Raw genomic sequence first — 27,175 nt, forward strand, 5'->3', positions numbered from 1 at the left:
TATTTTGAGAATGTAGTGGAGAATATTGTGTTTGAAGATATGAGAATAAACATCCTAATGCAGTTCAGTGGGTATGGTGAGTTGGCAATAAAATAATATTTTTAAAATATTACTCAGGATGAGAAATGAGCTGGCTCAAAATATTACTTAGCTGGATCAAGAATTTTCCATATTCGAAAGTCTACTTTTCAAGTCACTATCCCCCCAAATTTTGCTTTTAATTGTACTTCCAGAATATAGGCCACATTTTTATGTTAGCCACATGTGACCATTTTCACAAGTACTATCAGCACAAAATTTGGTTCAGATACTATGTTTCTAAATGAAAGACATATTTGATAAACTACAATTCTGCTTAAAATGGAATTTTTTCCTCAATCAAATATTTATTTTGCAGGGAATATACATGCCTAATCAGAATGGAGATTTAGAGTAAAAGTGACCTTGAAGCTGGTACTAGGCTAGATATAGTGAATTAATGAAAACTGGATAGCCAAATAAGATGGCCTTAATTAATGGTTTTTAAAATACATGTCAGAGAGACCAGAAGCACCAGGTTGTCACTCTTACATTATGTTAGGAAGGTCTCAATTAGATATTATGCTCCTTAATATGAAACATTTGTTGAGAGCCTATTATGTAAGAAAAGATTGAGAATTAAGATAGACAAGAGATGATAGAGAGATAGAGAGATAGAGAGAGAGATAGATAGACAGACAGGTAGATAGGTAGATAGATAGATGGGTAAATATCCTTTATTCTGAAAAGTTTATAATATCCTTTGGAAAATAGGTCCCATCTTGAAGGGTAAATAATAATAATACTAGGTGACCTAGGCTGAGTGTACAGTGAGTGGCAGATCGAGGCCAAAATTTGCATGGGCTGGGCTGATCCATTGAGACCTGAAGTGGCAGAGGGGAAAAATTTAAACTGAACATTTTCATCAGAGTAGTCTTTGGAAGAGAGCACAGGAAAGAAAGTGAGAAGCAGAAATTCCCCTACTATACTTAGGAATTATTGCACAATGAAAATAAAATATGAGTTCTAATTATAGGAATGGATAATGCCCCTTTTTAGGAAAGCTATAAAAAACATTGTATAGAAGCCATATACTTAACTATTTCTTCTGAGTAGATTAAGGATTATGTTCAAGAAACAGTTCTCTAGCTAGATTTGTTAGATCTTCACTCCTCCGACTTTTTCACTAGGATGATTCTCCTTGTCTTTCTACTTTTGGCATGCCTATTCTTGCTGAAAGAGTAATGCTGAATTAGTTCTGTTATATTAATCAAGTGAAAACAAGATATATAGGAGTGTCGCTTATGAAGCAGAAACGTTTTCTGAGCAGATTTTTAATTGCTCTTACCAAAAACAAAGCTTTAGATATAGATGTAGGTATACTTAAGTGAAAACAAAATCGCAGCAACATTGAATACAAACTGAAATTAGTATTTTTCCGTAAGCAGAAAAACACTTATGGATGAATTGGTGCAGAAGAATGGAATGTGCAGTGTAGTGTTTTAGGAAAGAAGATTAAACTTTAGAAACAGGCTATTTCTGGGTGGGAGAAAGTAATAGGACCAATCCCCTGGGACAGATGTTGAAAGATGCATATGGGTCAATATTCTATGCTTCTGGGCAACCAGTTAGAAAAGTTATTACTTATCATATAATACCTAGTGCAGATGAATATTTACCCCCATCAGCATAAATACTAAATTTCATTTATATTGCTGTTTCCACTGAACACAATATTTCCTCCCAAAGCATAAAATGATAAATAAACAAACAACTAGAAAATCTTACAATGTGTTGCCATGATGATTTTTGAATGATCCAAGTCTGTACAAACTTGTTACTTCTTCTGTTATGCATATCAAATAACAAATATGAGTGATTACCTATTATCTGGAAAGTATTAGCTACCCCTAAATACAACTTGTTAATCATGATTACCTTAAATTATTGCACTTAATTGTGGAAAACACCATTTTTTCCACCACTTTCCTAAAAATAGAGGTTACTGTTTTATCCATGATCTGTTTTCAGTGTAAAATGATTCCTAGACATTAACTAAATATCCTTGCACTCTATCCATTTCCTTTTGTAGATTTCTACTTACTGTTTTACTTATTTTCCACTGCTCTGAGTTGAGTCTGCCTTTTAAAAAGAGACATTCCTCGCAAACAAAATTCATTTTACTCTTCAAAATCAGCAAGGCTGCCCGCCTTATCTTGTTCAACTTCTATTCTGTCATTTTCCAGTTGTTTTTCTCTACTGAAAATAAATATTGGCACACGATGGAGTGTTTGGAAAAAGCTCTGTCCTCTTCTCGTCGTGTTATCCTTTAATTATGGAATTCTGGGTTCCTTGAAATGGTTAACATCCCCTCTTTTTTCTTAGGTTCTCCGTATAGAGACAAAATCACCATCGCGATTCTCCAGCTGCAAGAGGAAGGCAAGCTGCACATGATGAAGGAGAAGTGGTGGAGGGGCAATGGTTGTCCGGAGGAGGAGAGCAAAGAGGCCAGTGCCCTGGGGGTTCAGAACATTGGTGGCATCTTCATTGTTCTGGCAGCCGGCTTGGTGCTCTCAGTTTTTGTGGCAGTGGGAGAGTTTTTATACAAATCCAAAAAAAATGCTCAATTGGAAAAGGTAAATGTCACTTTTTTACAATTTAAAACAATAGTTGTCATAATAAAACACACTGGTTTTGATCTTGCCAACCAAGTTCTAATACTTAGAACTGTGACTGTTAATTGTCTTCTGCCATTCATTATATAACAAAAGTTCATAGAAAGAACTCACGATCACCTTTGTGATTTTTAATTTAAACATAGGATGTTTAATTGAAGCTAACTTCAGGATGAGTGACTCTTTCTCCTCTTATTGAAGACTGAAAAAAGAGAAACTTTTGCTGCTTGAAAATGATTGCAGTTAGTTATTGGAGGAATATAATTAATGAAGGAAGCAAAAATCAGAAACTGTAATATGAAGGAAAAAAATACTTCTTTGCAGATGAAAAGTTTTTTAAAATACAATACTGATCAACAGTTTCAAGTTAGAGAGTAAATGAAATTTTTGTTTGAAGATTTTTAGTCCAATAAATTTCTAATTGGAAAAAATCTTAATTTACATTGTGGAAATTACAATTAATTTTCTATATTAATGAATGTGTGAAAATATCGTGGTGTCTTTTTTTGCCAATTAATGTTATTCTTAATGAGTCCTTTATTCCCTTGCCCCAGAGTCATTAGAAGAATATATATAAATCTCAAAAATGTTGAGATTATTGCAATTTTTCTTGGAATTTTAATACATTGAGTCTTCATACAAATGTCTTTATATTCCGTTCTTGAAAAGTTTGTGAGCCTCATTCAGGTTGTGTATTTCTAGTGCTATAATTTCCTCTTCTATAAACATGAGGAAGACTGTTTATAGCAAAATCTCTCTTTCAAATGGTACGTGACACTTTTTGTATGTAAATTTATAGCTCTGGATGTGAAATATTGCTTTAATATTTTTAATATTTTTAAGTCTTCTGGCACTTTAGTCTTTTTGTATATAAACATCTCTTTTGTTTTTAATAAAAAAAATTTTTTAAGGCTTAACTTTTACACCCTGCATTAGAGTGAGATTATATTCTCTTTAATATTTGAAAGGTTTATGAACTTTTATTTGTAAATATAAAGAGCAGAAATATATTTTAAAAATAAGATCATAGGGGCTGGCCTGGTGGCATAGTGGTTAAGTTTGCATGCTCTGCTTTGGCAGCCCGTGGTTCGTGGGTTCAACTCCCAGACACGGACCTACGCACTGCTCATCAAACCATGCTGTGGCGGCATCCCACATGCAAAAAAAGTAGAGGAAGATTGGCAACCGATGTTAGCTCAGGGCCATTCTTCCTCATAAAAAAAAATCATACATGAATATAAGGTAAATATATTCTGCTAGTATTCTTCGAACCACTTGCACCCTTAAAACTATTTTTTGAAAAACAAAAACATTTGGTTTGTCTTTAATTATTTATGTTGCAATTACTCATCCTTTCTGAAATCAAAATTTTGGATATAGCATTTCTACATTTTTAATTGACTATAGTACCTAACACTTTGAAATAATGTTGTTATAAATGAGTATTTTGTTAACCCCATCTGTCTTTGAGTAAAATAACCAATCAAAAATTTTGAAAAATTCAGACAATCACATGATTTATTTTCCCACAACATTCAGGATGGCTATATCTGCTGACTTGGCTAAATCAAATATTTTTTGCACTGATGTGAATGACGATTGGATCTAAGTACATTTTTTATGTTATGATCCTTTTTAACATGAAAAGAGTCAAAATGGGTTTTGAAATCAAATTCAAAGAACTAATCAAAGATAAAAAATAGTAACTCATCAATTTCCATTTTTACTGTAATTTGTCAATAAATGTGATATTTGGTTAGCTAATGCTTAATATAAGTCCAAAAATTATAGAAGGAATTTGGGTTTTCTAGTAGGAACCTCAAATCATCTATATGTAATGATTTTCTTTCAGTTATAGCTCAGTATTAAAGTAAAATAAATGAATTAATCTCTTGACAATATGTGGTATTCTATTGCCCTTGTCTCTTTGTGTCCTATTCATATGATGTACCTAGGCCTTGTCTCTATGCACAATTATTTTATAAGCATTCTTTTAAAAAAAAATGCTGGGGGATTTAATTCTGTAAGATAACCTTCTTCATTGTTATTATAAATAACTAGTTTAGTTGAATTTTTTACATGTCAATCAGCTCTCTTGAATTTCTATGGACCTCTATGACCTTCTAAAAAATTAGGAAAAAGAAATTAATGTACCTTTTTTGACTCAAACATCGCATTGAAGAAACAACTGTGTTGCTATTGCATAAGTATTATTAGTCACATTCCTAAAAGCTTTCTCACGTGCTCCCCACATAGCTTCATAATGAAATCCAAATTCCCTAGCTTAGCAGATGAGGCACACAGGATCTGTCTCTGTCCACCATTGTAGTTTTATCTTTTGCTTCTTCCCAATTTGCACCTTTACTCTAGCCACACTAAGTTACTTTCCATTTTCCAAGGTCATCTGGCTTTTTCAAATCCTCTTCCATTTGACTTGAGCAAACTTTGTCCATTTTTCTACCTTGCAAACTCCTGCTAGTCATTTTAGATTAGGCATTCAAGACTAGAGATCAACTTACCTAGAAAGCTTTCCCTAATCAATGGGTATCATGAGTTTGGGTACAGGGCACAGCTATTTCCACAAGGTGGTGTTAGGTTTTCATTTCCTATTCCAATGAAAAAAATATGACTTATATATCTCACTTTCTTTACTTAGCGGGTTTCAGGTACTATTATTATTCCAAAAACATTTCCTCCCCCTTTGAGAAAGTTAGGAAGGTATTTTGCCCATTTCAAACCGCATCCATCATTAAGCATAGATACCTTTTCTCTGTGAAGCCTGTGCACATCTCCATTCTCCCTTAGCACACTATTTTACTCATATTTGCTGTTTTCTACGTGTGGGTTCCTCTCTCCCTATTAGAGTCTTAGTTACCTTAGGACAGGGACCTAGTGTTTTGGTTTGAATCTGCAAGGTCTCCAACAGTGCCTGTTGGCATTAGGTAGATCGATCTATCTATCATCTATTTATCTATTTATTTATATATCTATATCTTTCTGTCTATTTAAATTAGTAATAAAGTTGATTCTAGTAACCTATCTAGAAAAGTCTATCATAAAGGAAAAAAAAGAACTATGTTTCTATATAATTCAAAAGAACTATGCTTATAAAATAAACAATTATGGGTTTATTAGAAGGGATCAATTTTATTTATTGTGATAAATTAGGTTATGGGTTCAATTCTTTATTTTTCTTGAGAAAAATATTTTATTAGGTTGGGCTATACAGTTTAACACCTTACACGATTTATTAAAATTAGCCATAAAATATTCCTAGATTGTGTCATAAGATATGCATGAGGACATGCAGAAATTCACAGTTTATTTACACTTATAGTTGTGCCTTTAAACTAAATTTCTCATTTTAAAGATAAGGTAAACATTTGGGACATTATTCATTTACTCAATAATTATTTATTGAGAACCAGAGAGGCAATGAGTTCTAGTTTGCACATGGAAGGTAAACAAAGATATCAAAGCAAAGATTCACGATTCCAGCCCCAAAGTGCTGTGCTATCTCTTTTCCCTTCTCTTTCTCCACTTTCTTTCGTCTTTCTTTAGTCTGTAGTATTCCAGTATTTTTTAAAAGAACAAATAAAATTTTCAATCTTTATCTTAATAGGCTGGCAGATATAATAGACATGCAGTCCAGTTAAATATGAACTTTATGGATAAAATTTGTGGATAGTTAATATCTTTCCATGTCAAGTCTTACCTCTGATGATGATGATGATAAAATTAATAATTATTATTATTTAAACGTGAAAATAAGTTGTCTTTTATAACACATATTTTGCAAAATATTAATGGAACAAATAAGTCTTGATGATTATAACTTTTTTATATTTCCAAGTTTTTTGACAATTGAGTGGTATAAGAATGTATCATTTTTAAATGAGGTCAGGTTAAAACCGAAAACAGAAGATAATGCTGAAATATGTAGACCTTAAAAAATTTAAAACCTGTAAATTGCATTCCTTTCAGATAACCACAAGATGGTGTATTACAATTTTTATAATACATAATAGCTTTAATTTTGATGCAAATATTAATGCATCAAAAATACATAGCTTATCACTTATTCGAACTTTTAAAATACGTGTGTATTTATTTTTCTGATTTTTCCAAAGTATAACTTGACCATTTGGGAAGATACTTAAAAAGTGTTTCTTCTCTGAATGTGTCTGAAAAAGTAACTAATCAACATGTGCATTTCCTAATTGATTTTCTTTTTTGCCTTACCTTTTCCCTGATATAAAAAATATTACTACTTAAGGTTCATTCAGTAAGCAATGCAAGAAACTGTTGTACATCTGAGGCAATTATCAGTGCATTTCCGGTTACGTGGATTTGTTTTAAGGTCTTGTTTCCCCCTTTCAAGTCTTAGTTATAACTGAAAAGTCTGCTTAATATACAGAATTTTGTTTTCTCTGGTAATATATTATCTTTATGATAATATATTGGTTTCGAAAGCATGAATTATGTGTAATAATTTTAATTTTTATAAAACTTTTATGACATAATTATGATTTATTAATTTATGTTTAAAATTACTCATCATTTCTTAAATATTTGAATATGTCCTTTTTAAAAAGATATACATAATTCTGCCTTCTTTTGATTTCCAGCAAGAATGGTAATGTAACTCAGGCAGTTTGATCTTTTGTTTTTATCTGATTTGTATACAGAAATATTTTCTTTCCCATGTAATTGAAAATGGATTTGCCTGTACAAATTGTTTTTATTGAACATGAATCTTTGAGTTTCCTGACATGAAAAAACCTTAATGACACAAATATTCTCTTTCTTATTGCTTATGTATAAACAAAATGTAGTAAATATGTCTGAGAAATAAAAAATATAAATTATTGCTCAGATATTGAAATTGTAAGCTGTTTCCTGTCCTGGACACATATGTTTGTTCTAACTTTCCTCTAAGATGATTGAATTACATTTTAAGAACTATTTGATATTGTTTTTCAGAATATAGGCCACTTTATTCAGCACGGTTATTTGTATTATAGAACACTGGTAAATCATATCCAAGATAATCTCTAAATAATTATATTTTTCCAATCTGGAAGTTCAAAAAATATTTTCAGGGCACATAGAAGATTCTTCAGGCTGTAGCTAAATAACAAATGTATAAGGGAGCTGTATCTCATAGTAGAAGGACAAATGAATGAAACAACGCAATTTGGGGAATGATAAAGAGAAAATCAGTGGTTTCGTTTAAACCTGAAAGACCTGGGATTCTGGGTGAGAGATTATTCACAGGGAAAACACTTTTCAAAGCTAGTTGAATCTGTATTTCGAGGAACCAGAAGAATAAAAACAGATTGTTCATAGATCCTTATACACAAATTGCTTTCAGCATGTTGAAGAATTAGGTCTAACAGAGGCAATGCTTTTTAAAAGAAGCCATTTATTGGATAAGATATACGAATGCAAATACTGTTCTAAATAATCAGTAAAGATTTTATTTCGATATTTATATTTTCCAAGTAATGTCTATTTACAAGCCACAGAATATCTATGTTTTTTGTTAATTTAATATATGGAATTTTAACTGCATTTACCTTTTCAGAAGTTAAAAGTTCTAAATAAATTTTCAATACAATAAAATTTAGCTATAAAGCAAGTTGCTATTCAGAAGTTAAAAGTTGCAAATAAACTTCGGACTATTTGTCCATTTTGTATTGTTTTTATGTTACTGCCTTTCTCTGAGAGCAGAGCAGCTCTCAATTTCCTTTAATGACCTATATAAGGACTAACTGGATGGCTTTTTAAAATGTTTTTACATACAAATATAAAATCATACTTCAAAATGAGATGCCAGTCTTTATTTTACTCACTAATCTACTTCCAAATCAGCAAATGGATTTTTAAGTCATTTGTTTATGATAACCCATACTCTTTTTATGCACATAAATGATGTTTTAAAATTAATGTTGTATCTCAACAGATAGTCATTTTACTATCTTATTTTTATAAATGACTTTAGAGTTTTTAAAGTGTAATATCTCGTTTGAGTACAAAGTTACCCTGAGAACTGTGCAAATGTTATTATCTACATTGTGCAGATGAGGATAAGTGTCTCAAAGGTCGTGTGTTTCTCAAGGTCAAAAATGCCTGGTTCAATACTATTTACACTATATCATATTGCACAAAATGGAGGTAGAATATTTAACTATGTTTCTCATTATTTTTTCTCCCTGAAGTTGTTTGATAAAATGTGTGGAGTAGGACTTCGAATTAGATAAACAGATCGTGGGCTTTGATGATAAACATTGTCTAGTTGTTTCACTTTCTTGGACATTAAGCATGAGTTTTGAAGAAAAAAAGACTTGGGATCATTTCTCAACTTTGTTCAAACTTGGATAAAATTACCTAACCTTTGTATATGTCTTTTCAAATAAATCAATGGGTTATGAAGTCACCATAGGTGAAAGTGTTATAAAAATTAAGATAGTTAATACACGTAGAGTTTTTTGCATGTGTCTGGCATATAATAGCAGCTATTGTTATAATATAATAATAATTATTATTCATAAATCTGATACATTTTAACTGCTAGCCCTTAAGAAAAGAGAGCTTTCCCGGAGTTAAACATTAGTTATTTGGATGTTATATATTTTGTTGAAAAATGATACCGTTATGACTATTAGCAAGAATGTGATGATTAACATGGCTTTTTCTTAAAATACATTTCACAGCTGCATTGACTAAAGTGGTGTTGAAGCTTGTCAGACTTTATTTATTGATTTTTCTAGCTTAAATAGGAGAAGTGTAAAAATGTATAATGATGTCCCATTTTTCTCTGTCTCATTGTATTTGCAAAATGCAATATAAAGATATTCTGTAACTGTCTCTTTAAGAGTTAAGGTTTCTGAGAATATTTTAACCTTTGGTTATGTTTATCGTTGTAAAATAATCCAGGCTAAAGCAAAGGAAGCTTTGTCCCTTTATTCACTGCGGAAAAAAAATGCGTTTCTTTTTGCTCCATAATATTTTTCTGTATGATTTATTATTTAGTGTTCAAAAAATTAACATTTATTAAGAACAGAGCCCAGGTAAAGGGCTCAACTGAAATTCCAATCACCGTTAATGAGGCAGGCTATATCACAAAGCATTCATAGGAGGAAAGTCAAGAGAGTAGTGTTCCTCTTTTAGCTCTGATACCAGTTATTTGCATAACCTTGGACAGATAGTTTGACTTCTTGAGTTTCAGTTTCTCTAGCTGTGAAATTACAGTGATTAAGCAGTAGGATCGTTAAAGAATCTACATGTTAAGTCCCGTCTGACTGCTGCACAGCTTGTCTAAATCATACAATGTTTTCAAAAAGATAGCTGCTCTAAAGCTGAACGTCAAGATCAAAGTTGCTAGAAATATTCTTGACATGAGTGTCTTAACTAGTCATTTTTCATCTCTCATTCCTTTACCGTTGCATTTATACAGCCTTAGGTCAGTTCATACTTCTGATATATATATAGCATTAACTATTTGATATTTTAAAAAGACTATCAATCAATTAAAAAAAGTATAAATCAAAAGAAATAGGTCACATTAAATGACATTTATTTTCCTCATTTAGTACATCAACATTTATACAAAATATTGCATGTTACATCCTATATACTTTTAATTCCATTTTAGTTATTTTTAGTTAATTTAGTTAGTATCTAATGGGGGATAATTTTCTGCAGGGATCACAGTGACTCTTTGGATTTGTCTCTACTACTATGTGATTTGGAATTCTTGTTCAAATGGCCGACAGCATCAGAAATTAATTAGAAATGTCTCTGAGAATGGAGTAGGTATCCATAATCAGTTAACTAATAATTTAAATGACAAACACAAAACAAAACAGTTTGGTTGATATATGCTAGTATATATTATAACATTGAGCTACAAAATCTGATAGAAGCAGCTTGAAGATGTTTGGTAGGGCTTCAAGTAGGAACTGTGTGCAGAAATGGTTGGAAATTATTCTGCATGAGTATTAGAGTGCCATTTAGTTAATTTTATACCATCAAAGAATAGGACAGCAAGACACATAAAATAGTTTCCTCCTTAAAAAATAAATACTAAACAAATACAGCCTTGGTAGTAACAGATGATATTTTATAATTATTTCTCCTTTGAGTGATAAATGACTACCTATATTCAACATGAAAGTGAAGAGCTTCAAAGTTTAAAAAATCAAACTGGTTCTTTTTCATCAGTTGCTTTTTTTAAAAGAAGACATTGCTAAATATTAAGGTTTTAAGTTAAAAGTGAAGTTTAAATATGTCATTGTTCAATGTGAAGCATGTTTACAACCAGATGTCTAATGTTAAAAAAATTATGTGCTTCTCCAAGTACTGTCACATCCTGTTATCATCTAAACATGTCTATAAATTAGAAAGTTAAGCTATTAAAAATAAATTATTCTATAACACTAAAAATGATATTCTTGAGAACATTTATCTGCAGACTATTGATGTGTTGTCTTATTATACTCAAAATAAAAAAATATAGCTTTTCTAAAAAAAAAATGTAAATATAGCCAAATTCATGCTTTTAACGTTTCCAGACCTTCATTGTTTCAAGACTTAGAGATGTGTAAATACAGGCTGTCTCATTAAGTATACTGAATTTTCTAATGAATTTTACTAATTTAAGTGCAATTATACATGCTAACAGCTCAAAGATTTAAATTTTCATTTTCAGGAATCTTCTATTTGGTTAGTGCCACCCTACCATCCAGACACTGTTTAGTAAACTTTTGAAAATTACTAAAAGAGTTTTTAAATAATGGTTAGTATCCTTGTGCCTTTCTTTTTTCTTTTTGTAGTCTGTTATATTGATGTGGAGAAACATTTTTGTTGTTGTTTTCACCCTAAGGAACTTACCTTATTTAATGCCACATTTTGTGGGTTTCCATCCCTAAGGAGAAGCGATTTGGAAAGCAAAATAGTTTTCTTTCTCTTTCTCCCTTCCTCAGTCTCACTCTCCCTTTGTTCCCTCTCTCTCTGTCTCTCCCTCTCCTCTTCCTTTTCTCCTTCCCTTCTTCCTCCTGTTCTCCTCTGCATCCTCTTACTCTTCCTTCTCCTTTCCTTCTTTTTTATTATAACCCAGGAAACTCCTGTTAAGTTCACTTGGGTTTTTCAAATCCTTATTTCATAGTTCAATAAAAAGATATTTTAAAATTCCAATCATTATATAAAGTAGGAAAGACAAATTGTCTCTATCAAATGACAAGAAGTTAGAATTTTATTTAAAAATCAGACGTAGTAATTTTTTGGCAACATACAGCAAAGGGAAACCACTATATTTCTCAATAATCCTTACAGTTTCAATTTTAGATTCTTAGAAAAATCAAGATATGGAATTTGCATTCTGAAGCTTTAAAAAAGAAAAGAATATGTGTTTACTCTGCTGCCACAGTGAGCAGTACTTTTTGATACCACTAGATTGTTTTAATCTGCCACATTGATTCCAAACCCTTGCTCAAATCTAAAAGTTTTCCGGCCGGCCCCATGGCTTAGCAGTTAAGTGCACGCGCTCCGCTACTGGCGGCCCGGTTCCGATCCCAGGTGCGCACTGATGCACCGCTTCTCGGGCCATGCTGAGGCCACGTCCCACATGCAGCAACTCGAAGGATGTGCAGCTATGACACACAACTATCTACTGGGGCTTTGGGGAGGAAAAAGGAGGAGGATTGGCAATAGATGTTAGCTCAGAGCCAGTCTTTCTCAGCAAAAAGAGGAGGATTAGCATGGATGTTAGCTCAGGGCTGATCTTCCTCACACACACACAAAAAAAAGATCTAAAAGTTTTCATAATTTTATAATGGATTAGAAATATTCTTTAAGTGAGAAGACAACCTATTGTCTCACAGTGACTTTATTAGTAACCTAAGATAAAACTAATTTTCAGATAAACTTACATTGATAGATCAAAAAAGAACTGGCAAAATTCAGCTTATTCAGAGAAAAAAATTAATAAAAGTCATAATTTGACATTATGTAATCAAGGCTACTGATCAATTAATTAAAGCTTTCTTGATTAAATTTTTCACTTTCTAATGGCTTTGTAAAATAGATAAAGCCTAGGATGGTAATGGAGCTGTTATATGTTTACAATTTTAAGCGTTTCTAAATTTGTAAATAAAATTTACTTAAGATAATTTTAAATTATAAAAGATGAAAGTATTTTTGTCTTTGTGGTAGATTTTTTGCCTACATTTTACATTACTCAAGGTTATAAGTTTTATATTATATAAAATTGTTTCAAAAGAGTTCTATGTGTCTTTATTTGTAATCTTAAGTATAGGGTACTAAATACAGTTTACTCCTTAATTTACTAGAAATTAAATTGAATCATTTCATAGTTGAAAGGGTATGTACATCTATAAAATTTTTTTCTAAGAAAATTAGTTGCTTAGACTACTCTCTTAGTATGAACAAAAATTAATATATCTGTTCTATTATTTTTTGAAACTAATATGATCAAAATGTCTAAAAATCGAGTTTGCTGAGAAGAGGGTGTCATAAATTATTTAACATTTGAGAAGTTTATTTGTTTTACATGAAGGCTTATTTCAAACAATACAACGTTATTGACATCCTATAACATTTTTAAGTGTCAATGCCATCAAGTTCTGACCGTGTTATATTATCTAATCAGTTCTTCTGTTAAATGTTTCAACAGAGAGCCACGACTAAGTTACCTCGAGACTATGTATTCCTCCCCCTTTTGGAGTCAGATTTTTCCATTTCTACAATGTTGTCATCATCACCATCTTCATCATCATCATCATGTTCTTAATAAGTACATCTAATAGTAGGTATTAAGCAACAAGAAACACTGTTTCCATACACTGGCCGTCAGAAGTCATATAAGTCCTTTAATAGAAACATAATTCGTGAATTTCAGAACTGTATAATTTAACACATAATAAATAATGCATGGCAGTAACTGTAGTTTATGGGGAATTCATGTGTAGCATTTAATCATCACCCGTTACAAATACTAATAAATTAATATTTTTACTAATTTAGTGATATTAAACAAATACCAAAGTTTTACCAGATTAATTAGAAAACTTGAATATAGTGCATTTTACTAAGCTTGTGAAAAAATTTTTTTCAGCAATTGAATTAGAAACATTGTTAAGTAAGAATTAAAATATCAGGGTCACGTGTAGCTATTGTGTTAATTCGGTCCACATTTAAGGAACACATGTGTGTACAATCAGTGCCATGAGCACTTGATCTCTGCTCTCTACAATTCAGTGAGAGGGCTTCGTAGAAGACCTAGAGGCCACATAGAAAAACATGACAATGAGTGCAAAATACAAAAGAGATAAAAGTAAATTGAATGAAAATAATGAGCCTGGTCAATTGGAAAGCGATTCCTGCATAAGTTAAAATTTGGGTCATGTCCTGAAGTAAGGGATAAAGTTAGATTGATACAAAAGATAGAAGAACTTGGCAGGGTCCCAGAGCTGGGAGAGGCAAAGGAGAAAAACCTTGGAAGTCCAAGCAGAGAAGGATGTGTGTAGAGAAAGAAGAGATGGGATGGGGGAGGAAGGGAGAGAGCTGAATTAGAGAAATCATGACGTGGAAAATAGAAGATTTGGATTTCATCTGTTTCTTGGAAAAGAAAATTATTCTGGAAATTGTGAGCCTTTTGGAAAGGAATAGCCTAGATATAGAGTTGGGAAGACCACTAAGGAAACTGTTCAAAGAACCCATAAAAAAAATTGAGGATATAGCCAGGCACAGACAAGAAGGTACTAAGGCAAGGTCAAAATCACAAAATTGGGTATCAGGGTATCTTGATGCAGTCTCCAGCATGAGCTGCAGAAACTGACTTACCTTCTCTCTGAATCAGTTTTCTCTGTCATATAGATGCCTACGTTACTTCAAAGTGTTAGTCTGAGTGTCACGAAAGATTATGCATGCAAAATATTTTTTTAAAACATAAGACACATATATGGTATTAAATATTTTTATCCTGTATTCTTTTGGAATTAGCCCGAGTTGCTAAACAAGAAAGCAGCAACACCTAAAGCAAAAAATAAGTCTTTACATGCATATGTGATTAGATTTATTTCATTATGTTTTCATATCACTTTTGGGAATTGTGTAAATTTTTCACACTTGTCTACATTTTTGGTTGTTGTCCACATTTTTAGTTCTTGCACAGAAAGAGCCTCTCAGCCCATCTGAATTCAATATGTAATTGATTCATGATTCTGCTTTATATGTAACTAACACATGAGTATCTCAATTAGCAGGGGATAGAGACTAACAAAATTTTGTTTCACGTATATGGTTTTGTAATATGAGTTTTGAGGTGCATGTAATAATGAGCCCCAGAAAAACAGACTTTCTAGCAAATTTATTGCCAATGAAATGGGAACTAAGAAAAAAATATTTATAGGGACATTTTTCTCTTCAGGGGATAAATTATTTACCAGCTCTCAGTTATCAAGCTGATGACTATAAAAAATGTTAATATTTTTCATGGATTTCTAATGTGCTACAATTTGTCATTTCATGATTAATTCATATTTGTCTGTAATCATCATCAACAGTTTTATAGGCATAATCACAAAAACATATAATAAATACCAGAAATTATCTTCCATATATTTATGTCTAACCGTGTGAGTACTATTTCTGTTTCGTTTTGAGATGCACAGTGAAAAATCATGTTAAAAGAAAATTTTCATATCTTATGTTGTGATCTAACAAGTAGTAATTTCTTCTAATTTCTTTTCAATACCAAGAATGGATTTCTGGTTATAGATTTGTGTGTGTGTTTGTATTTAAATTTTAAGGGAGATTTACATCTTATGATGCTAATAATTTCACATCTGAAAATCTTATTCAATATATATGTAGTATATGCATTCCTAGTTGGTACTTCATTTTGCTATCAGGTGGAGATTTTCTTTAACCTAGCCCACTTTGATAAAATATTTTAATTATCATGTATTGTATATTAAAATTGTAACAATTTGATATAATCTTTCTAATGAAATTTTTTAAATCTTCAAGGCTGCTATGTTGACAAGTCTGTTGAGGATGATTTTAATATTGTTTCTGGACTGTTGCAGTTTATCTGTTTGTAATATTTCATTTTCTGTGTTATTCTGTAGAGGTCCTTCTGTAGCGCCATGGTAGAAGAACTGCGGATGTCCTTAAAGTGCCAGCGTCGGTTAAAACACAAGCCACAGGCCCCAGTTATTGTGAAAACAGAAGAAGTTATCAACATGCACACATTTAACGACAGAAGGTTGCCAGGTAAAGAAACCATGGCATAAAGCTGGGAGACCAAACACCCAAGCACAAACTGTCGTCTTTTTTCCAAACAATTTAGCGAGAATGTTTCCTGTGGAAATATGCAACCTGTGCAAAATAAAATGAGTTACCTCATGCCGCTGTGTCTATGAACTAGAGACTGTGATCTAAGCAGTTGCAGTGATCAGACTTGATTTACAAGCATCATGGATCAACTAAGTTACACGGGGTTACACTGTTTATCATGGGTTCCTCCCTTCTTCTGAGTGAATGTTACATGCGGATTTTGTGGCTGGTTCCAAATGCAGTCCAGTAAGAAATTACAGGTTCCTTTTGAAGTCCAACTGTTGCCAGGAGATGGAATATCAATGTCCCAAGGGTAACCAATAAAAAAATCATTGAGTAAAAATACTTGGAATCAGCAAAAACTGTAGTGTTACAAGGAAGAGTACAGTCTTCTGAACACCCAGATAATAGAGGTGGTGATGTTACTAGCCCCCAACTACTCAGTATAATGATCATCTGAATAGACGATATGTGTTTATAGGATGTGAAAAAATGTAATGCAAAACAAATCTGAATATCATGGCAAGTGGAATATAAAGCAGATCTTCATCGGTGTTTTTCTTTCTTTCTTTCTTTTTGACAGTCTGTGTCACTGATTGAGATAGAAATGTCAATTACCAACGCAATAACGTTTCTCTTAAATTCACCATGGCGGGAGATTTAGCATATAACTGTACCAGATCCCTACCTATCCCCCCCACACCCTTTCCCCAACTCCACACCAAGAATAAAAAATCAACAGTTGGTTCAGAGATTCTCAATTAAAAAGGATGATGTTTTGCAATTTTTGTCTTAAGTTGTAAAGAGGGCTGAGTATTGATGGTTATGTGGAAGACTGAAGCTTTCATTATAACATTCAGATACGTTAACCCCAACCCTCGTTTCTGTTATAAATGAACTTGATGGAGCCTGGGCAGATCTCGGTGAAATGAGAAAGGGGACTGGTCATCCATAGAAAATTATGTGCGGAGAACTTTGAAGTGGACTGCATTTATCAATACAGTCACAATGTTAAATGAACAAAATCCTTGAGCAGTTTTTTTCAAAAAAATGTTCAGGTTTATTTGTGGAAATGCAAGATTTCTATGAAAATAGTTTTTGTATGGAAATTTTTGTAATACTTTTTATCAACAAAATAAGAACACGCGTTCCTGTCAGGGGTGTGATGTCAAGCATGAATGGTAGTGCGTGTGCACCACCAACGTTTGGTGAAAACTATTTTTATCAAGAAAAAAAGGAATCATAGAAGAGAATATTTTCAAGTTAGATAATATAAAAGCTAGGTGCACTACCACCACTGCTTACCATGCCACACCCCTGGTTTCCACGAGGCTGATAACATACTGTAATGAACAATTGTGTGTAAAATGGCAAAAGACACAGACCTCTTGACAACATTGTGATAACAGTTGAGTGCACACAGTTTGCTGTTTGAATCCAATGCACAAGATTAAAAAATCATTAAAATTATGTCCATTTGACTTTCAGCTTTGACTTTCATTTTTCTCTTGTATGTGTAAATGAACGCACCATATGCTCATTGCATTAAGGAAATTATACTTCCTGAATTCTTCTGGGTCATCAAGGATGGCCACTTTCCAATTACCTGAAGAAAAGAAGAACAAAGGTCAGGGGATGAGCTACTCAGATGTAGGAAAAGGTGGACTGAGATATGTAATGTAATCTTTAGGCTTAGAAGAGTTTAAATGAGAAAAATAGCAATTCTAGAGGGAACAGTCGTGATCTTACCTCTTCTATCAGTGGCTATTGACTATATTTATAGGGTTGTGTAAGACTGTATAGTGATTACGAATATTATATTTGAAGTTCAATACATGTCCAATTTAAGAATTCTTTGTGCATTGAAAATTCAATGTAATTCAGTAAAGGGAGAGGAAGAGATAACTCAATATTAATAATTAGTAATGATGTGGTTTAGATGTTAACATCCTAACAGAACCTACAGAACATTTTTCTTAAATCACAAATTATAATATATACTTTACTAAGCAAAAAAGATACACATTTTAACTAGAACTCCTGACCAAAAAAGAAGAAAAAGGAAAAAAGTTCTGTGACATATTTCTTTATACTCACAGGAGTTGCATAATCAAATTGCTAATATCTAATTAAATTAAAAATTAAATGCCCAAGTGTTTTCACAATTTCTAGTGTCAGGGTTATTTTTAATTAAAATTCATATTTCAATGATAATTTTGTCCCCAAATTTAATTTTAGAGAGTTACACAAGTCACTGCTAAAAATCTCAGCACTGTTTTTTTCCATGGTAAATTGCCACAAATAACATATCTCATAAAAATGTTCAGATTTTGGAATATATTAAGCTTTTTATCAATCAGATTCTAAGCAGATTTTAAAGAATTTTTAAATTTCAATCCTTCATTATAATAAACAACTTTAATAATAGGTAGGAAATGACAACTTTATTTTTTAAGTAGAAAGAAATAATTATTTAGATTTTTGGTAAAATTTGACAGTCATTTTATTCAAGTATTAAATTAACAAATTTTGAAAAGTGTAAAAAACCTGCTGTATTTTAACTCTAAAAGTAATTTAGAATACATGAACAGTGTGTAATATTTAATTTGTATCCATTTCCTAAAGGTTTTTACATTATTGCCAAAACAGATATTTCCTGCCTCGTTAGGTGCTTATGCATATATGAGATACTCTTCTTAATTTTAATAAAATCTTAATTACTTTCAAAATAATTTCAACCAGTGAAAGAATGTCTCCTCTCTCTGTGAAGGCAGTATATCGGAGTAAGTCTTATTCTCTAGGTTAACACTCAAATTATAAGGAGAGGAAAAGAATACCTTGTCTAGTCAACAACATAACCTGATGACTCAGGTAATCAATTTTATATTGATACTTATACTGCAAATAAGTAACTTGAACTACTATGGAACACTAGGGGGATATTTTCACATACACCACAACTAAATAACCCTAACCGGATGAAAGCATCAAGGCTTTATATTCCTATATATCTCAGCTAAGTAATCCTAATGACTATGAGAATACCAGGGAGATATATTCACACATTTACAACTGAATAACCCTAACCACCATGGGAGCACTAAGGGGATATATTCTATGTTACAAATATGTGAAATAGATAAGGATAGTTTATTAATTACAATGTTTCAAATATTTTGCAACTCAGTTATATTTTTTAAAAAATATAAGTTCCTTATTATTGAATGAGTATATGTACTAAACACTAATGATTTAAGTGTTTTAGCACAACAATGCTTTTTAATGTTTGTTTATTATGAAATATATTTACAGCAAATTGTATACATTGCATAAGTACAACAGAATCATGGCATCTGGCTGTAGTGTGCACCAAAAATTGTTGTTTACTGGGAATTAGCTGTTCTATATACTCTGAGACTAGGCTTATTGTTGATCACCTCCAACTCTGAAGTGTAAATTTAAGCCGAATACTTTAACAAAGAGAAGACAGTGCCCAGTTGTTTCAGGAAACAGGGCAGGAAAGGTACAAGAAGATCTTCATCAGTGTCTGATCAAGGCAAGCAAGGTATGGATAACAACATAGGCCAGGCTTTCCTAGGAATTTTGTCCTCAGGTTTGAAAGATGGTACAATGGCAGCTAGGATTCTGGTCATGACAGTCTTGCATGTATCTGTAATTTCAGTCACACTGCTCCAATAGGGACTGATGAGTGGCCTTCTGTGTCTGCAGCACAATCATTATTGGGCGAGTCCTTCCTTCTCTTACTTTCTGGAGATCCTCTTAGTCTCTCTACCATGTTGAATCCTCTGTTGCCTCTAACATATGTCCTCCCTTTTTGAGGTTTATCTCTAATTTTGGTGGCTTCTAGAGAAGAATTGACTGAGAGGGAGATATTTCATGTCTAAAAATGCTTTTATTCTATTCTCATAAATTATTATTAGTTTTGCTAAGTATAGCATTCTAAGTTGAAAATCATTTTCTTAAATGAATTTGAAGGCATTCTTTCATTGCTTTCTTACCTCCAGTCTACTGTGGACAAACCTAAAGTCATTCAGATCCCTGATTCTTTGTATGTGAGTGTTTTTTTTAACTCTTTCTTAGGTTCATTTCATCTCTGTCCCCAGCATCCTGAAATATCCCAATGAGAGGTGTGGATCTACTTTCATCCATTGTGCTGGGCTCTTGCTGAATTTTTCAATTTAGCTACTGTTGTCCTTCAGTTTGGGGACAACTTTATGAACTATTTCTTTGATAACTTTCTTTTTTCTGCTTTCTCTGTTCACTCTAACAGCTTTTCTTATTTTAACATTGGAGCTCCTGAACTGTTGAGTCTAAACTTAACTACCTTTGCTTTCCTATTTCTCATTTCTGTCATCTTTATCTTCCAAATGTACTGAGTTTTTCATTTCTGCCAAATTATTTTAATTTCTGTGAGTTCTTGTTTTATAGCTGTAATATCTTCTCTTAGATCTCTGAAGACATTAATTGTAATCTGATGACATTCCCTTCTTCCCAAAAAGACCTCTGTTTCCTCGCAGGTGCATTTTTCTGTTTGCTTGTTTGGAATTCTGTCTTCCACATTAGAGATATTTTTCAGATGCTTGTTAATTCTTAGCAACCTGTTAAAGGGGGACAAAATCTGATTTGGTAGCTCTTTGTGCACAGCAGTGTGGGGGAGAATATTTATCTAATTTGAACTCTACCATAGATTAATTTAGACGGACTATTTGTTGATGAATCCTTCAGAATGTCCCTACCTTTGGATCTTTCCTCTTGGACCTGTTAGATTCCCCTGAGAGGTATATTTTAATTTCTTGACTGGAGATTAAGGCCCTGACTGCCAATATTTGGGTAATTGTGGTTAAGAGAGCTTGAGATCTCTGTATTCTGTACTCAGAATGACAAAGGTCCCTTAATCACCTTGTATTAAGTTTAGTACTCAGGCTTTCAACTGGACCTGGCATCCTTCAGTCTAGAGTCCTTCTTTTTCTCTCTTTTGGGAATAATTCCCCATCGTTTTCCTGAGTTGGTGGAGAACAGGCTCCCAGGGGTGAAGAAGAGGGAGGGCAATATAGGGATCCACTGTTTTCAAATGACATTCAGTAAGTCCTCCTTGTATTCTCCCTCCTATACCACTAGTTATTAATATACATTGTTCAGCTGGTTCCTGTGCCTTTGAGGATTCTGTGATACAATTTGATTTGTTCTCAGCTTTTCACACTGCCCACTAGGGATTCTATTTTTTTTTAGTCTGCTTAGTTAAATATCATTTGTTCGTATGCTTTTCTCCTTCCAAAATTTTGTTAAGATTTTCACCTCTCTTGTTCTCCTTATTCTTGGAGCTTTATGCACTAAAAAAAAAATTCTCTAATGTAATTTTTATGGTGAGTAGGGAGCAAAATTTGATGCGTGCATTCAATCTTTCACTGTTACCTGAAGCAAGAACCCTTTCTTTAAAGAAAATAATATGCAGAAATCCAGTATAGGAAGAAAATAAAAACTAGAACTCCTCTGGTTCAAATAGAGTGGAGACAGAACAGAACTTGCTCTCGTAATTGCAAAGAATATAACATTGCCAATGTTTTCATCTTACCAAATAATTTTTCTAACTCTATATGTAAAGGGGATACTTTTGCAGTAAAAATGCATTTCACAAAATGGAGCCCAGGAATATTTCTGATGGGAAAGATTTCTATTTTAGTATCTGTCAAATAATGCTGAATTTGGAAGCCAATGTAATTTATACCCTAAGGGCTTAGATCTAATTCAAAACATTCCAATTTCTATTTTATAAAGCTCAAGAAACATGTGTTATAATGTAGATGAGGAACACTTTCTTAGTGAACTGTAAGATTTTAAGAATCCTTGTTAATGTATTGCCTTACACTATACCTTGCTTTCACATTTATCAGTGTAATTTAAAAAAAAAAAATTTAAACAAGTATATCCCTGAATCTTTACAAAAGACAATTCCTGTTTTCCTACATTTCAACTACAGATTTCTATAATATTATACTTCCAAAAATGTAACACTCTCAATTAGCCATATTGTTAACCTTAAGGTCAATCTGTAGAGTTTAATATCTAATCCAACATCATTAATGCACTGAAAAATCTAAAATCATAAATTTCACTCATCTTGGTCAAAATTCATAAGTTAAAAGGGGAAATAAAAAACACAGTACACATATGCTCCTTCTATAATATTTTGAAGTATTTTTTAACATTTATCTTATATCTCAACTCCTAATCTAAGGTTTTCCTATGGCTTAGGATATCAGCTATAGCTCCAGCCACTGTATTCTATTACTAAGGAAAATGTATATATAAACAGATATGGGGAGACAAATTGAAATCTCTGCCATCCCTGGTATTTTCTAGTCTCTCACCCCAGCCCACTAGACCCTACCTTGTTCTGTTGACCCTCTATTCTGCTCATTTGCTACTCATGTGCCATCTATCACTGCTGTTCTCTCTTTTATCAAATTCTTTCATATCTTATTGTTTTCCTTTACATTTCCTATATGTCTTTCGCTGATGGAAAAGTGGATTTTCCCTTATGACATTATTTGTCTTGAAACTCATCCAAAGAGGAAGCAGTTGGCAATGTCTTTGCTCTGCAGAATGCCTTTCATTTAGTTATAGATCAAGACGTACCTTATATTAAACATTACCTTGATTCCCAAGATATCCTTTCCGTTTTTTGAAAACCTGGACACTTTGATTAAAATTAGCCTGTTATTCTGTGCCCCGCCATCGTTCATTAATTAAGTATGCATCCATTTCTGTATATTAAAAAATCAGTGAACCTGCATTATCAACCAAGCTTTGTGTTAGATCTTGGGTATGCAATGATGATCAAAAAGAGATATGGTGCTTGCTGTGATAGTTTAGAGGAGGAAGCTGACCTTAATCAAATGAGCTAAATACGTCAATACAGACTTAAGGCATGGGGATATATAATAGGGATGCATTTAAAATATAGGTCAGAGCCAGACCTTAGCAAGGTAATGCAAGTGACCTTAATGATTTGATCTTTATCCAAAAAGAGCAATAGGAAACCATTTAAATCTCTTAAACAGAAGCAAGATTATTAGATAAGATCTGCATTTTGTAAAGAACATTCAGGCTTCAATTTGGAGGCATGGTTTAAATAGCTACAAGAGTGGATATGGGGAGATTAGTGAAGAGGCCATATCAGTAAGTAGTCTGGGTAAGATATTATGTCAGTATAGATTAAGCTCAATTGGTAGCAGTGAAGATTAACAGAAAGAGACAGATTCAAAAGATATTTAGTAGACTAGAATTTACATAATTTCATGGTAAATTCAATAATAAATATAAAGATTATTAACAATTGTTGTGCCATAACTTGACATGAGTGCTTTACATGAATTACCCCCTCTAATTCTCTGAGTAACTCTATGAGATGAGGGCTAATATTATCGCCATTTTATAGACAAGGAAACTACTGACAGGGGAACTTAAATACATTTTTTAAAGTCTTATAAGTGTCAAACTCAGGCAGAATGACTCCAATGTTCTTAGCCACTATGCTTGGTCATAGTCACAAACAACAATGACAATTCAATGACATATCAAAATGAATGTTTATTTCTTATTCATGAAAATTCTATTGTGGGTTTGTTGACTGTGTGCCTATATCTGTTGTCCTTCCTATGATAATCCATAAACCAGATTGCTTCAATCTCTCAGTACCCTCGTGAGGCCTTCTCCTCGATCACCTTTGGGGCCCTTTGGCAGGACCTAGTCACGTGGTGGTGACCTACTTTAGGGGGCTCACAAGTGCTGTAGGTGATTGCAGTCTGGAAAGGGGAGAGAACTGGTTTTGTGAGAGCCAGTAATGTCAACTAAGCTATGCAAATCTATACTAGATTTATGGCTTTCCCAACTGATGTTATTATCAACTCAAATAGGAAATAGAAGAAAGTGGAAGAAATTTTTGTGATTAAGAGGATGCATTTAGTTTTGTTTTTGACATAACTAGAGATATCTCTGAAATATCCAAGTGGAAATTTCTTGTAGACAATTGATTACACATGTGTCAGCGTCTAGAGTTCATATATTCATATTAAAGTCAACATCATAGGGATATTAATTGAAGTAGTGAATGTAAACACGATTGCCTCAGTAAAGAGTACCAAGCAAGAAGAGATGAGGGTCTAGGGCAAAGACTTGACTACCTCTAAACTTTAATTGTTGGGTAAGGAAGGAAGGTTAGTAAGGAGATAGTGAATGCATAGCCAGAGAAATAGGACTATGTTATTTCAAAACTTTATGATTTTTCTGTTACCCGGAGAGGAGCCCGCAGAGCCTTGTCCTAAGTTAATGTCTGTGGCGCTTAATGTCCTACAGATAAGAAATGAGGATGTCCTCAAATTTGTTGCTCCAGGAACATGAGTAAGTTATACCAACCTTGATGACCAGAAGAAAAGTAGTGATATTTACATTGTAAATCTAAAAAGTACCTGGGAGAAGCATCTGCTGGCAGTTTGGGCCATTGCTGGCATTGGAAGTCAAGATGACATCAGGGTTATATATTCCTGGAACACTGCCAGCATGTTGTAGTGAATTTGGTTGGGTGCTTCACTTCTGGAACCTTCACTAGCCGTATCCAGGCAGAGAGGGTTCTTATCTTAATCTTACCACCATTGCTCTGAGGAACATAGGTTCATACATGATTTGGACCTTGCCATCCTGTACCATAACGATGCTCACTCAGTGAGTCTAATGTGATTGATACTGGCCTAGGAAGTCTTGCCCATGTGTGATGACGTTTCCTGTGATCGTCCATGGATGGCCTGATCTATCTATATATAGAGATTTGTAAGATATTGAAAAGGAAAAGCAGGCCTGTGCTAAAAAGGAACAGTTTCAGCATGCATGAACCACTCCAACACTTACATTTTCTACTTCTCAAGCAAGATTGCATACTAGTTTAAAGGTATGCAGATACCCTATGTGACTTTTTGGCAGTTCCCTACTGAAGACTGGAGTACTCAGCTTGTGATAGAACACGGGTGCAGCTCCCACAGCTTAGTCCATTGACTAGGTAGACATAGCCATAGAATATTCTTAAGACTTCTCAGACAGGCTCTTAAACAAACTATGAAATAAGGTTGATAGAAAATAATAATTTTTTAGAAGTAGAACAACAACAATAAATGTGATCTACAGTAGTGACCCAAAAACTATACTAAGCCCCTTTTGCTCTAAGGCCATTTTAGTAACCCACATATCTAGCCAATCATTGCCTTCAGTGCCACAAGGAATAAGCCCTCACCTCCAGATATGAAACTCTGAAATTACTGTTTCTGAACAAAAGCTCCTGTCTTCTCTTTTTCTACCTCCTCATTAGACCTCTTTTACTCTCATTTTCATCTTGTCTTCTTGGCATTCTCAAGCTTTTCAGTAGTTTCGTTATATCCCTCCTCTCCTCTACTTACCTCCAGACAATTCACAGTGGAAATAAGAATTTCCAGAGAGACAGAGGGATAGAGAGAGAGAGAGAACAAGTATGATGCTCTACGATGTCTTCCGACACTTGCTTTTTGAACTGAAAATTATGTTACCAAGATTTGTTCATGTTTTCCTGATAGATCTTGTTCATCATTTTTACTGCTGTGTAATATTTATTGACTGCACTTACTATAATTTATTTATTCTCCAGTCAGTGAGTATTAGAATTTTTTTTTCTTTTTAAGTTATACCTTGTTCTAGTATATATATTTTTTGTATACATCTTCTGGTACTCATATGTTAACAATTTTCTTGGATATACATACTCCGAGCCTTGGAGTATGTCAATGTTCTACTCTACAGCACTGCCAAAGCCACTGAACCAATCAGCACCATAATCTTCAATATGTAAGAGAAACTGTTAATCCATTCCCTCTCCAACTCTTCGTCTTTGTCAGTTTTTTTTTTTTTTTTAATTTTTGTTTATCAAATGTCTCAAATGCCATTGTGGTCTTGATTTGCATTTCCTTGTCGACTACTGCTATTGATCTCCTATGTATATTGGCTACATGTGTTTCATATTTTTTGAAATGTCTACTCAGGTCTTTTACCAAGGTTTCTATTGAATTGTTTTTCTCAATGATTTCTAGGAGTCTATTTACTATTGATATTATCAAATCTGTTATTCGATTTTATTTGCTGCAAACATCTTCTCCCCATGTGTTACCTCTGTGTTTTTTACTTTCTTTAAAGTCTGTTTGATGAACAGAGGTTGCTAATCTTAATGTTGCCAAATTTGTCATTCTATATTTAGTACTTTTGGTACCCTGTTTAAGAAATGCTTCCTTTTAATGATGACAGAATGATATTTGTCTATATGTTTTTCTAAAAATTCTGAAGTTTTACTTTATAATTTTAGTTTAATTTGGATGCGTGCATTCCTTTTTCTTTTCCTTATCTGTAGATCTTTTTTTTCCCCTCATTTAATTTGTTTAACAGTATTTCCTTCTCTCAATGATCTGCTATGATATGTCCGGAACATATCAAGATTTCATATATATATGAGTCTGTTTCTGGGTTTTATATAAATATAAAACCTTTCCTATTCTTTATCTTCAGAAGTATCTTGTTATATCACCTAAATTTCAGAATCAACCATTCAAATTACACACACGTGTACAAACAAAACTGTTGGAATTTTAATCAAAATGAAATCAAACACTTGTATAAATTTGGAAAGAATTTTTGTATTTGTTTGATATTATCTTCTTACCTATAAACACTTATTTGTCTTCTTTAATGTCCATTACAATTTTCTGCATATAGTTCTCACACGTATTTGTTTCATTTATTCCTGGGTAATTTATAGTTTTTGCAGCTATTGTAAATGGTGGCTTTTTTAAAAATGCTGTTTTTATACTGTTTGTTGCTTGTATACAGGAATGCATATATATGTATATATCTATATATTCAGTATCCTTGCTAAACTCTCCTTTTTTTCCTACATATTTGTCTCTGGATTATTTCAGATTTTCTATGTAAACAGTCACATGATATGCAAATAACGAATGTCTTATTTCCTCTTTCAATCTTTTGTTTTTAAGTTTCTTCTTGTTTTATGGAGCTATGACCTCCAATAC

The 27,175-nt window shown here is 32.8% G+C and overlaps 1 protein-coding gene across 5 annotated transcripts in view; it reads left to right on the forward strand.

Annotated features, from left to right (window-relative positions):
- The window catches only part of GRIK2 (glutamate ionotropic receptor kainate type subunit 2), a 653,495-nt gene extending 635,970 nt beyond the window's left edge, over positions 1-17,525 (forward strand). For 3 of the 5 annotated variants that reach the window (XM_087443926.1, XM_087443925.1, XM_087443927.1), the window contains 3 exons: positions 2,404-2,654; positions 13,390-13,521; positions 15,848-15,964. In XM_087443926.1, coding sequence (XP_087300052.1) covers positions 2,404-2,654; positions 13,390-13,506 — 368 coding nt within the window. In that variant the 3' untranslated portion in view covers positions 13,507-13,521; positions 15,848-15,964. Of the gene's footprint in view, positions 1-2,403; positions 2,655-11,406; positions 11,494-13,389; positions 13,522-15,847 lie in introns of those variants that run through there. The other 2 variants (XM_014781130.2, XM_004422155.3) reach the window with 2 other exon arrangements.
- The last annotated feature ends 9,650 nt before the right edge of the window (positions 17,526-27,175 follow it).

Source organism: Ceratotherium simum, chromosome 19 (assembly GCF_057802395.1).
Source record: "Ceratotherium simum simum isolate JZ-2026a chromosome 19, ASM5780239v1, whole genome shotgun sequence".
Taxonomy (NCBI): domain Eukaryota; kingdom Metazoa; phylum Chordata; class Mammalia; order Perissodactyla; family Rhinocerotidae; genus Ceratotherium; species Ceratotherium simum.